Here is a 13,690-nt window from a genome sequence, read left to right as displayed (position 1 = left end):
CTGGAAAACAGTGCCACGAGAGCAGAGAGAGTGAAGAAAGTTCAAGTTTGAGGCTATAAAACCAAAACAATGATTATCTGTGGGTTTGTTTCAATGAGTGTAGATAAAGATTGGACCACGCGGCTAACATGGTCTCCACTTCTTCCCACTGTGGGCACTTCCATCTTGCAGCGTGGTGACATCATTTGGAGCCAAACGTTTGCACAGCGTTGATCACTGAGTGGAGCTGCGCTATCAAGGTCCCACCAATACAGCTGCCTGACCAATCTGTGTCAATCTCAGCTGTCAATCACGATGTTTTACTCCATTTTCATAGCATCAAACAACTAATTAACATCAAACCTATATGAAAAATTAGCACTTCAACACACTCCAAATTGATTTGATGTCTAACTTGACATTTTAGTTTGATCCATGTCCCATGTGCTAACATGGAGGAAGTGGGATTTGTGACATGTCCTGCAGCCGGCCCCTGGGGGACAATCTAGATGTTTTGGCTTCACTTCTGGCAGCTGTCATGTCATCCATCTTTAATATTGTCATTGGTCTGCACTTTTAATGACCCCACATCACATACTAATATAAAACATGGATTTTATTCATTTCTAAGACCAAAACAGATTCTTGACTTTTCTGAAACAAAGTCCCAGTTACTCTGTTTAATCCACATACTTTGTAACAAGGACATATTTTTATCTCTTAAATGTCAGTGTCACATGTCATAGAACACGTGTCATAAGTCAATACTGTGAGCCCCACGAATAAAATGCCATTTATTTGTACTGTATTGAGATGCATACAGAAACCTCAGTTCCTTAAAACCAAAGCTGTCTTCATGGTTCAATTCCACAATAATTACTTATTGATAAGACTCCACAAATATATGTTTTTAAGAAATTTGGGTGAATCAACCATATAAGGACAGATTCCTATAAGTGAGGCTCATCTCAGTTTTGTAGTCATGAGTATTTAAAAAACTATATTTGCTCATTGAAATGTCATTGACGTGCTATTGTTTGTTCATTTTCTGGCAGGAAACCTGTTTCTGCTGACATTATTGCTGCTGAGACAAGTTTGACTATTTGCATAGTCTACCCCGTACATAAGCACAATCACAGAGACACTATCAAATGTTTGTGTATGTATGAGAAAGCTCCACGTAGAGGCCCACTGCTTGTTTCTTTAATGGCTCCGGCTCAGCTGAAGACGGTGGCTGCTTGGGAGGTTAGCACGATATAAGACACGATGAGCCAAAACAAGATGACTCATATAAATCTCTGAGCAAATTCCCTCGAATAACCCCGTCTCTCTTTTCGCCACTGGCAGGATCGGTGATGAGCTGACCAGACTGTGGTTCTCGCTCCGCTGCATCTCCAATCATTAAATACCACGGGAAGTTGTAATGGGATGCTTCATAAAAATTTGAGTTCTATGTGTATGAAATGTCTAAGAATGGCCACCGTGATCTAGATCAGTGGTCAGGTCAGATTACTGCACTCCGCTGCAACGCAGAGGGACAATCTGAGCTCCGCCATGACACTTCATGAACATTGTCAGTTTTACTCGCAGAATCAATAACTCCTGTTTTACCCGGAGAATAACACATAATAGGATGCATTGTGAGTACATCAAGGCAATCTTTCCTCTATCGCCCTTTGCTGCGGTACTACTTTGCATGAATTACAGTAAAATCTGGAGTTGTGCACGATGGGCCCCGAGCTGTTAGCCTGTTTTTCCTCAAAGGTTTCAGCGAGAGAAAAGGAGAGGAGGAGGAGGAGGAGGAGGAGGAGGAGGAGAGAGAGGGGAGGTAAAGAGGAAGTCCTGGGGGAAAGACTTGCACTTGCTGCAAAAATATTTCTTCTTTAACTCTTTCAAAATGGAAATAATAAAAAGCCACAAAAGGGAGGAAAATAACTTTGATCAAGAGAGGGGAAAAAAAAGTTTAGTGAAACTTAATGTTCTTCGTTTTTTACAGTTTTAATTTGGCACATGGCACAATCAGCATGTATGCATCTGGTATACATAAATAAATATTAAATATTCTATACATAAATATACATATAGAGCTCTAACGGAGACGTCTCGGCTTGGGATGTTTCAAATGACGACAATAATCCATAGAAACTTTTTGTGTCGGTGACTTTTCAGTCTGAACACTGTTTTAATTGTTTTGTAAATGGGAGCAGTATCTCCATAGAAGCCCTATAAATATATGTATGTATGCCCATATTTATATATATATATTCAAAGAAATACAGGTGTGCACTGATGTAGGTTTATTCAGTGCAAACAGGCCACTGTCTGCTTTTCGAAGAGGGACTCTTACAAAGTCAATGGAATCATGTCAGTTAGTTCAGTTGAATCTTTAGCCATTTTTTTTTCTCTTACACATAAAATAATAGATTTATTCTTTAATCTTTAAGCAAAATTAGACATATATAACTTTGAAAATAACAAAAGAGCTATTTTGCAAAGACAGACACCCAGAGACGCAGCAGGAACACTACTGGTGGTGAACCAAAATCAACGACATGAGAAAGTACCCTCCCGCCCCCAACCCCCCACTGCAAACCACGTTGTACAACCTACAAACAAAAAAAACAGGTGCACACACACACACTCGCACACACTCTCTCTCTCTCTCTCTCTCTCTCTCTCTCTCTCTCTCTCTCTCACACACACACACACACACTCTTTCTCTACTCCCGCATTTGCAAGTTCCGACAATGTGTCTCTTCACTGCACTTGCACGCGAGGAATGAGAAATCATTTTCACATGCACACAAACACACAGGTGCTCTAAGCAGCATGTGTACGTGCACACTTTGTGGAGATAATATCGGATAGCTTAACAGATAAATTGGCTGTAAAAGATGCACTTTTTTTCTTAACAAAACAATCACAGTAACATAGTATTTATCTCTGCTTCCTCTCAGCAAGTGCTGTCCCACACAAATCATTTCTATACGCAAAAAAAAAAGATAACATCATTTGTGTGGCTGTTGTTGTGTTGATACACAACAGAAAGAAAAAAAAAAAAGTTGCCCAAAATGGGCATAAAATCTCTACATCTGCATATCCTCTAGGTTCCCATCCTCGATTCAGTCTCTCATCTTTGAGTCTCATCTGCTTTGTAACAGGCTCCACTTGGAATAGTCTCAGGGAATAGAAATAATGACAAAAAAGAACAAGCTTCGTAAGGCATTGAAACGTAAAACAAAAGAAAGAAGCAATTAAAAACATTTTTCGCGAATATTGACGCAGAGGCCATCCTTCTAGATGTGTCTCCCGCAGGAGCAAGGGATGGGAAATAAAAAGCACTTTTTCTTTATTTCTGTTATGAATTCAAGAAAAAAAAGTGTTGATATGTCCTCAGTCTGCTTAAAAAGGCTTTTAAAATGATTATTTTAGAAAAAAACACTGCAGAAAGACCCCCTTCCCCCCCGATCAGAGGAAGGGAAGCAGTTTGATTTTGGCAGCTCTGCACAACTTGACATCCACAGAGAGCTCTCAGCAACTCTCCTCGTTGTAAAAGTCTAGTTAAATCTCTTCACATTTTAATCCGACTCCTGCCCTCCCCCTCGTAGCCCTCCCCCTCCCTGTGATATTTATAAAACACAATCCTCTCCTCCGTTTGTTCGTTCGCCTGCTCCTCCTCCTCCGCCACCGACACAATCGCCCTCCCACCCACCCTGCCGCCTGCGCCGGCTGTCCCTGGCCTCCTAAAGCTATACACGGGTGGTTGAGTGGGAGTGCGGCAGGCCGGTGGAGTTGAAGCCGGTTGTGAAGGTGTTGTACGGGTGCAGGTTGGGCATGCCCACCAGGGAATTGGGGATCATGGTGATAGTGTTGGGGGTCATGAGGGGGATGTCGTCTGGAGAGCGCCGCAGAGTGAGCGTGTAGTCGGGCAGCGAGGCCAAGCGAAGGGCCCCCTCGTTGCTGTTCCCCGCCTCGCACTCATGGTGCGTCTGGTTCATCTGCAGCGACATGATCTCTTCCTCGGGCGCGTGGTGGCCAATGTCGTTGGAGGTGGTCTGGCGCTGTGGGCTGGGCTGCCCATGGCCGGAGTCCTGCCGCCGCTTGTCCTTGCGGTAGTAGAGGGCAGCGAAGGCCAGCACGTTGAGGAACAGCAGCGAGGCTCCGACGGCGATGGTGACGCTGAGCTCTGTGGAATAATCCCGAGGATTCTCCACCACCAGTGGCCCCGTCTCCTCGTCGTCGTTCCAAGTGTCTTTGTCCTCACTGTTGTAGGCCGGGGACATGGGAGGCCGCTTGGTGTTGAATGGCCAGGAGGTTTTCCCGTTGGGTCTCTTGGTGGACAGGTTGTTCTGCGTGGTCTCTGGCGGGGGCACTTTGGTGGTGGTGGAGGTGTAGTGGAACATGTCGTGGAGGTTGTACAGATGGGGCACTAGGTGTTTCCAGAAGGCCACTTTGGTGGCGCGGTAGTGGTCGCGCACACGTGGCTTCAGGCCGATATGCAGGTACAGCTGGTCCTGGGGGTTGTACTTGGACCAGGCCACCTCTTCGAAGCGGTTGGCCTTGGTGTGGATGAACTTGGTGTCCTGGGGAACCGGTTTGTTGGGATCCCTACAGACGGAGAAGACACAGACGTGACAGAGTTAAATTACATTTTGAAAGCGCAGTTAATTATTCATGCTCTTGCATTAATGTGGGGATAGGCACATAAAAAACCATAGGGAAAACATGACAGGATCAGTTGCAGCTTAAGACAACAAGACAACTATTTGATCTTGCTTTTGCAAAACCCACAAACGCACAATCCCCCAATAGCAACAGACTGAAGCTAACATTTGATCCAGGTGTGGTTTGTATCTCACTTTCTGTACAACTGATTTAAAATGTTTCCAGCACCACACATACTTACAGTTTTATTTCTACCACAAGAGCTCAATGAGGCATGACCCAGTCCCTCTGCCCTCTCAAGCACCTCTCTGTGGGCATAATGTGCATCCCCTCACCCCTCTCCTCCCCCCTTCTCCCACGATGTTGCTCTCACTACAGTTCTGATGCAGCCCACCCACAAAAACCAGGGCAGAGGCTTTTAAAGTAAACACATATGAATAAGTCAGTAGGCTGTAGGGCTCGCGTCAGGAGGCATCTTGTTGATAATCCAACGCTGGTGGAGCCCCTCCGCTAATTGCTCAGGGAAGGCAGCACAGTGTGCATTGGCATCCAGCGTACTGATGTAAAGTGGACCATATTAATCAAGATACTAAGAGGGAGATGCACATCAGCGTGTGTATGTGTGGATATGAGGATATCAGTCTGTGTGTGAGACTGAAAGCGTGAGACAAATAGGATTGAGGAGATTTTTTTTTTGTTGCTGGATGCAGTACCTCCTTTCACCTAGAGAGTTCACTGTTCCCCCTTTGAGTGTTTCGACACGTTGCCCCAACAGGGGATGGCCATCACCCATTTCAATTACAGTGAAGCTATTGATTTATTGAATGAATTAACATATAGCAATCTCCCACAATCACACAACTCCTTGTAGCCTTGTTGGCACGTACAATTTCAGGAGTGGGAGTTGTGAGTTGGGCCTCGGTATTGCTCTTGGTTCTGATGAAATTACTTTCTGTGGAAGAACCTGTCGAATAGCGCCGCAGACTTGAAAACAATAATTGGTGGCGGAGCCGAGAAGTTAAAGCTCTGTTGTTGCACGGAGGCAGGGATCCGCACGACATTTCTCTAAATGTCATGAAATATCCCTTCGCGGCTCTGCCTGCAATGTTAGTGGCGAGAAGGGTTCAAATTTTGTTGGGGATTTAGAGATATGGCGGCTTTTTTTTTTTTCAGGCACAGGGCTGAAAAACCTCCAAACATGGCCAAGAGAATTAAAAGCCGTGCCAGAAGAATTCACCCTCCATCCTCTCTCCTGTTAGTTTCTCTGCTGTCAATTTTTCTTTTTCAGGTCAGTGCTTCTGGGAGAGGTGAGAGTGGGAGAGAGAGAGAGAGAGAGAGAGAGAGAGAGAGAGAGAGAGAGAGAGAGAGAGAGAGAGGGGGAGAGAAAGAGAGGGAGAGAGAGGTAAAGCAAATTGAGATGGCTGGAGCTGAATCCCTGGACCTGTGCCGGTGTCAGCAGAGCAGCCCGTAAATAACCTCTTTTATTAGGCCCGTAATGATCCCCAATGAATATTGACAGCCAGACTATGATGACTTTGTAGCTGAATATCAGTAATTAAGTTTCAAAGGAGCGGGTGGTGGAGGTAAGGTCATATTGATCTCCCTGTGTGCAACATGCCAGAGAACAGGACGTCAATGAAGCGGCCTGGGACGTGGATGTCTGCAGTCTTCGTGCTTCATGAATTCTCTCAGCGGCCCCGGTGCGTGCCATCACACACACACACATGCAAGCAAATTTCACCCAACTCTAAAGAACATACATGCACGCACACGGCAACAGTAATGGAGGCACAGCAATTTCTGTTAATGGGCATTCCCGGGATTAATGCAGCAAATGCTCCATTCAGGAGGGTCAATTTGCAGAATTGTGATAAGCCAAAAAATTGAAAAAGGTGCTCGGGTAGATCTTATCAGTGTGCAGGGGAGAGACGGTGCGGAGGAGTTAGAAAAGCTCTTTGGTGGCTGGCTGGTTCAGTGCAACTGAAGATGAATAATTTAGGGAACACAAAGAAATCAATGTGGCATCTTTAGTTAATTTGATTTGCCGCATTAGAGAACAACTGGCTGCCTTATCTAATTACATACACATATGCTTGGGTAATTGTTGCAAAGTCAATAGTAAACAGGGTACATTCCTTTGAACAGTTTCTAGCAGTGCAGCTCAACTTTGGGCCGCTCGCTGCTTTGAAGTGCTGCCCTGAGCTGCGGAGTCAGAGGGAGTGATCCGAGCTCACTTTCTGCTGCTCAGTGTGCTGAGGGCTACTAGGTTACCCGGCTCTATTTGCACCGAGTCTTACTGGCTGCTGTGTGATGAAATGTAGAGAGATCCGCTTTATAATATTTCCCGAGTGTCGATGTGCCGCTGTGCTTTTCCACACGGTAAAATAGAGCTGTCGTCCCTGCTGAAGTTTCCTGCAGGTGGCAATCTGTCCCAGTTCTGTGCGGAAATTACCGGTGGTTCACTGAATCACACCTGTGCAATATAATCCAGTGCAATTGTCCTATAATGATCACCTTCAGAGTGAATGTGATTATATGCACTTTGTAATGAAAGTCTCACAGTTAGGTGTTACTTTGTCTTCCCTTTGTAAGAATATGAGGACAAACTAAATCTGTCCATCTTTACAGTCACATAATACATATAATTAGAATTCATCTACTTATTATTCTGAGCAGCTTTTTAAGGTTGTGTGCTCACACAAGAAAAACGACAAGAACTATACTCAAAACGGACCGAAAGCATGCTAATGTTTTCAATTTCATTTGATAAGATTATTGCTGTTGTAAATTATTATCATGACAATCTATGATATTGTTAAGTCATTTTTCAGATAAAGTTCTGCTCCAACATCTATTATTGTTGTTGTTGTTATTTGTATTATTATAATTAATATTACAATTATTGATATTCATCTTCTTATTATTAATAATGTTCGTGTACTTATTTTTAATATAATTTACCATAATAATTATGGTAATAATACTAATATTATTTGTAATGATAATAATATTGTTGGTGTTGATGGTAGTGATAGTATTAATTGTTTTCCTTTTTCATAGACACATACAATTGGATGAACACACCTAAAGAACATGCACACACACACACACGCACACACACACATTGGGGTCTAATTTCCTCCCTCGCTCTATGATGGACCAGTCTGCCGTCACCCATCATTGCTGCATAATAGTTACTACATATTACATTATATTCTAATGCATAGAATTATTATTATTATTATTATTATTATAATTATAGTAGTAGTATTATACAGTTGTTACATCATGGCCTGTATTTTCCTTTTTCTTCACTCCTCCACACATGCAATATTCCTACATGTTCAACACACTAAGCTGTTCAGCATCCAGAACATGGCCACGTATCACTGCCTCTCATACTAACATGCAAACCCATTTCAGAGTTCATGGCAAACACGGCAGGCTGGTGAGTGTGCTGCTGATGAACACTATGTGGGGGAACAGCTGCAGTAAGATGAAGGATTATGGTCAGTGATGTTCAAAGGCTGCAAAGTTTGACCGAGGAAGTGTCAAACTATCGTACAATAGTACAATAGTAGCTGCTACATCTACACTATGATGATTAGTATGTATTATGTACTGTAAATAATTAATTTGTGTTATGGATTAAGGGAACAATGCACCATTAGTGTGTGAACAGTGAACTTTCTTTTGGCTCTGTGCTCCTATTAGTTTGTATATGAAAACATTTAATGACTACAAAGACTGCTCCAATAAACCACTGCTGAAAAACAAAACAGTCTTAAACGGGAGGTAAGATTTGTTTGACCATTAGCTACGGTATCAATAGTCAGAAAAAACACATATAACACATTATCTTATCATGTCAGAAAACGGTGCCACGTACAAAAAAAGGCTGAACTGCTTCGCATGTTTGTTTGATGTCTGTTCAAATCCTCAAATGACACTCAAACCTCAGGCTCATCGTATCATTTCAAATTCAAATATTAAAAACGTCCTTGTCCAAACACTTCCCGAGCTCACTGTATGTGTTCAGCTCGACAGCAAACGCTTTCTCTGTGACTTGTATGAACGGCTCTGGCATAATGTTATGTCTGTGGTCCTGTCGGGCTCTCGGAGCCTCCCGTGCATTAGCTGATAGCTTGCCTCCTGTCAGACCTCCCACTTAATCCGGATGGTCATTGGAGCTGTGGCTGGACTCCCAGGCCGAGGAGAGGGATTATTACACCCATAAAAGCAGGCGTTTTAATGGCCTTTCAGATTTCCTCTGATGTGTTCATATGGCTGTGCAGCTATAAACCATCGCCTTCATCTCCTCCTCGGTCCCCCCCTCCCCTCATGATGACCTGCTGACCCCTGCTAACCTTGGCCTGCCATGCGTGTTTAAGTGCTCCCATGTGCTTGTACCTCTCATCGACTGGGTGTTTGTATTTATGTGTGTGCGCGCACTTCATCTCGGGTCTTTGTGCACCTGCATGTGTTTGTGTGTTTTTGTTTTTATGATGCACCGTGGTGTATTGACCTCCGGGGCCACACAAGTGCAGCACTTGAATCCAAGACATGTCACATTTCACGAAGCCGTACACGCCGCGCAGGGATGATGACGAGCCTCTCCAAAGAGAATTAAGAATAAAACACCTCTTCTTTTCTGCTCTCCTTTAAATCACTGCGCCTCTTGGATGACAGACACGACTCTCAGCTCTATACCTACACATGTGGCAGAACACGGCCTGAGCTCATTACCTATTCCAACCCTTATCTGCAAGCACCGATGTAAAAGGTAGATAAGGGGGAAGAATGATTATCATTTTCTTTCTTTTTTTCATTTTCCATGTACCTCCTTCCCCTTTTCATCCTGATGTAATTTGAAGCGCTTGAATGATCATAGACCTAGCCATCACCAAATCCGAAAAAAAAAGATTAGGTGCCCTTAGGCTGGAGACGAGAATCTATTTTCCTTACACTCAAGGTCTGAATACTCATCCGAGTATAGTTTCTCGACATAAAACAAGGAGCCACGCATATTCAGCGATCCACTGATGCTCATTTTGCTAAGCTGCTAAAGGTGTGAAGTTGCAGCCAGTCTTTTCAGTGACTGTTGTAACTGTTGTGTAACAAATTCATCCCCTGCAGTTATTTATGTACTTACCAGGTAACACAAAGTGAGCAGCTAATTGTGATTTCCACTCCAACAGACGCTTCCAAACAGCTTCTCCTTGCATTCGGTGTAAATTTTGAATAAACCCACTCAGTCCAATTCTGTTTGTGGATTTTATCTTTGCACGTTGTACAGAGGGCGACTCTAGCACTGACTGGGCACATTGTCGGGCTGTGCTCTTTGCCCTTCATGTGGCTGCATGGGGCAGAGGGCTGAGTGATGCGTGGCTCATATTTAATGGCAGCCTTGGGTCAGCAGGCTAAATGATGCAGGGCGAGGCGCTGTGACTTTGGGGGCGTGCAGAAGTGTTGGAGGACACGGCTCTCTGACCATCCTATTATGGATGCTATGATTTGTTGATTAGATGAGTGGCAGCAAACAAAACCCCTCCCCCCTCCTCTAACACCCCCCACCCCCCCCCCCCCCCCCCCCCCCCCCCCCCCCCCCCCCCCCCCCCCCCCCCCCCCCCCCCCCCCCCAACCACCACCACCACCACCGCCACCACACACACACACTCTCTCTTATAACCAATTAGCAGCTTTCTGCCACTTCTAAATTGCTATTGTTGATTACTTAACATTAATATTATCAGTATTTACCGCAGTTATAATATGACAACCACTTCCATATTGTCGACCACAAGCAGATCTACTTCCTCTTCACCTCCTCCCCCCGCTGTCCTCCTCATTACATTCAGCGCACAGTGAGGACACCGATCAATGGCATCCAGGCCCCTTAACAAGCCACACCACTTCCTTACCTTCTCTAATGCAAATCAGGATATTGGCTACAAATCTCCTATCAAGTGAGTGCCTATTTAATGGAGTAGGTAGGTGGCTGTTTGTGGGCTGTGCTGTCCCACAATGCCAAGCGTTCCCAGACTCCTGGTGCAGGTTGAGTTGGCCCTAACGAAGGAAGCTAAAGGGAAGTGGTGGGGGGATAATCTGGAGAAAGGACAAGGGAGAGGGGGGGGATCAGGGACGGGTGATGTAACTTGCAGACAGCTGGGGTAAAAGAAAAGGCTGAGGCCGTGCGTGAATGAGGTCAGATGGGGGAAGCGGTTGATGTGTGCTTGTCGTTAACTCTTTAGAGGAGGAAAAAAAATCAACAAGCAGCATTTTAAATCGAAGAGTTGTCTGTTAAATGTCACTACAGATGCACTGTAGCTACTTCCCTCTACACTTGTATTGGTTGACAGCTGTTGTCTCTAAAAAGAAAGCAATCAATACTGCATATTTGGACTGCAATACAAATGCTAGCGTGCATGCTAGCAAAGTGCAAAATCTGAAGAACGGATACGATCGGAAACGTTAAGAAAAAATGGGCGGTGCGGCACAAGGTGAATAGAATAATGAGTGAGAGAGGAGGATGGAGGAAAAATCCAGCACATGACTGCTGCAATCTTTAAAAACACAGCCCTGCATCCCTGCACAGCGTGTGGCGCAGTTCACACACATTACAGGGGAAATGAGCACCAGCCAACAGGCGGAAAAAACCCACCAAGTGGAGAGATGGTGCAACACATTCAAAACACTAATGATATGTAACGATTGATCTTTTCTGAGCTTTTCATCATCCTGTCTATTCCGAGGTGCTCTCCCTGTGTTTTTTTTTGTGCACAGCCGTGTTGCTGTGCTTGCATTTGTGCGCGAGAGGGTGTGGAAGTCGCAGCGTGTGGACGTACGTTTTCGGCGAAACTGTGCAGAGGAAGAAGTTGTTGTTGTGGCAATAAAGCGTGGGCCAATTTTTGCCTGTCAATAGTAAAACAAATGTTGCAGCCAGAAAAATAACTCTGAGCTGAGTAAATCCCCGGCTTCTGAAACATCCCTCACTCTCAGGAAAGAGCAGCCTCATAGTGTAAACACACACATATGCACGCGCACACACACACACACTAAGAAGATTTGACAGCGTGCACTCACTATATGCTTTTATGCTTCACTGACACTGATGGAGGAAAAAAATAAAACACACGGGCAGGGATTTGCCCTGTAAAGATGACACATGAGAGCCAGGGACAGGAAGAGCTTTTGGGGCGGGAGGCTGCTATGATACTCACTGTTGACATGGAGCCCAAGTGTCTCAACATCGTGTCACACATGTTTCTACAACGATTTAAGGATGAGGCTATGGAAGTGCAATCTGGGTCAGCTCAGTTCATTCAACATCTGGAAGGGGGGGGGGGGGCAATAGATATAGGGAGGATGGCTGTTGGAAGGGCCACAGAGGCAGAGGGAATTCAACTGGGTTTTAATTAAGAGGATGTCCTCTAGAGCCAGACTGGCTTGGGTGGTGTCGGACGAAGAGACGTTTATTTCCCTTTGGTCGGTCTGAATGAGGCGGATGAACTTTAGAATCCCCCCCTTTGGACAGTTTATGGTAGATTCCTTTACGTGAGCTGGAGTACAATTACCAGCACGCCGAGTTTTCCTATTATCCGGGGATCTAATCCCAGGCTCTTTACCATCTGAGTGCCTAATTGTGGTCTGCCAGTAATCGCCTTGTCTGGAGTTAGGCCAAGGCGACACACTATGGAGTGGCAAACGCAGATCCATGTCCTGTTTATCCACCCAGCTACCCCCCACTCGAATCATGATCATCTGTGGTGCAGAAAGCTACAAAACTAACGTGGTCAGCAGAACAGCGCTACTTAGTTTGGTCTCTGCTACTTTTGACTGTGATTACCATGTTATGCTTCTTTTCCACTGGTCAAAAAACCCACTAACACCATGGTTAAATGACTGCAGCAGACACAGGTTTTTATCAGCTCCGATTGGCAGTGATGGAAACATGACACCCTTGTGAACACGCTAATTTCTTCTTCTTTATTTTTGGAGTCTGGACGCTGCACCTTTTCCTGCACATTGAACTTCAAGGCCTGGGCGCGTAAATAGCCATGAACGTTTCTGTACTATTTATATCATGGGAACAAAGAGCGACAGCATTGTTTTTCTTTGTGTCGTGCATATGCAAAACTGGCACGACAGCGAGGTGAGGGAGAGCTTCACTGGTGTGTTTGAGATGTTGAACATCCGGAAAATAACACCAGGATTAAAAAAAAAGAAAGGCAAGTTTATCGACTGGTAATGGGGAAGAAGTCAATTCTTCATTAGCGGGTTGACCCACGTTTAAAAAACCTGTGTTTAGCCACTAATTTTGGTGTAAAAGAAGGATCACGGTTACAGAAACCTCACTGACACAGTACTAAGATGGGAAGGCTCTCATGTCATCGTCCATCAAATTAATTTCATTGACGTGGCAGGCTCTGATTTCGGAGTAGTTCTGGAGATGAGCACTGTGCATTACTACTTTTAGGCCTCAAGTGTTTTTTTATTAAAATTAAAAACATTCTCTAATTATAACAGCTGATAATATTCTTAGAAAAAAATTCCATCTGATCTACAAATTGCAGCTTTGTATGTGTTGACACAACATGGCTGCCAGGCTGAGGAGACAGCTGTTTAGTCCGAGCGTCACTGATGGACCTCTTTGCTTTTCCTTGAGGAGACAAAACAGCCGACATCAGTCCATCTGCACAAGTCTGCCATTAGCAGTTCAAGGATCTAGCAGAGGCGGCAGTGGCCTTGGGCTTATCCTATCAGCCAGACAACTGGATGTAAATGCCACCTGATTGGACAGCAGATGATTTAGAGACAGATAAAAAAAACGAACAAGATTTCAGATGGCATCCCTTTCAGGATGGGATCAATACCGCTCTGGTAACAGGGATTGCCAAATCAAATTTCAGTTGTTAGAAATGATTACTAGTCGTCATACAAAATGGGCAGACTTTGTGATGGTGGGGGTGAAATTGAGCGTGGTGGGGAGCGAAGTCACCCAGGGTACGAGTGATCGACTGGGTTCAGGCTGAGGCAATCGATACTG

The 13,690-nt window shown here is 44.6% G+C and overlaps 1 protein-coding gene across 6 annotated transcripts in view; it reads right to left on the bottom strand.

The window, feature by feature from the left end:
* Positions 1 to 13,690, bottom strand: part of LOC117768974 (neuroligin-3-like) — a 145,217-nt gene that overhangs the window by 21,095 nt on the left and 110,432 nt on the right. For 3 of the 6 annotated variants that reach the window (XM_034597509.1, XM_034597512.1, XM_034597513.1), the window contains one exon: positions 3,729 to 4,587. In XM_034597509.1, the coding sequence (XP_034453400.1) occupies positions 3,729 to 4,587 (859 nt within the window). Of the gene's footprint in view, positions 1 to 2,612; positions 4,588 to 13,690 lie in introns of those variants that run through there. The other 3 variants (XM_034597511.1, XM_034597510.1, XM_034597508.1) reach the window with 2 other exon arrangements.

The sequence above is a fragment of the Hippoglossus hippoglossus genome, chromosome 10, assembly GCF_009819705.1.
Source record: "Hippoglossus hippoglossus isolate fHipHip1 chromosome 10, fHipHip1.pri, whole genome shotgun sequence".
In the NCBI taxonomy this organism is placed as follows: Eukaryota; Metazoa; Chordata; class Actinopteri; order Pleuronectiformes; family Pleuronectidae; genus Hippoglossus; species Hippoglossus hippoglossus.
The sequence above is the reverse complement of the archived record's forward strand: the minus strand, read 5'-3'. Positions and strand labels throughout refer to the sequence as shown.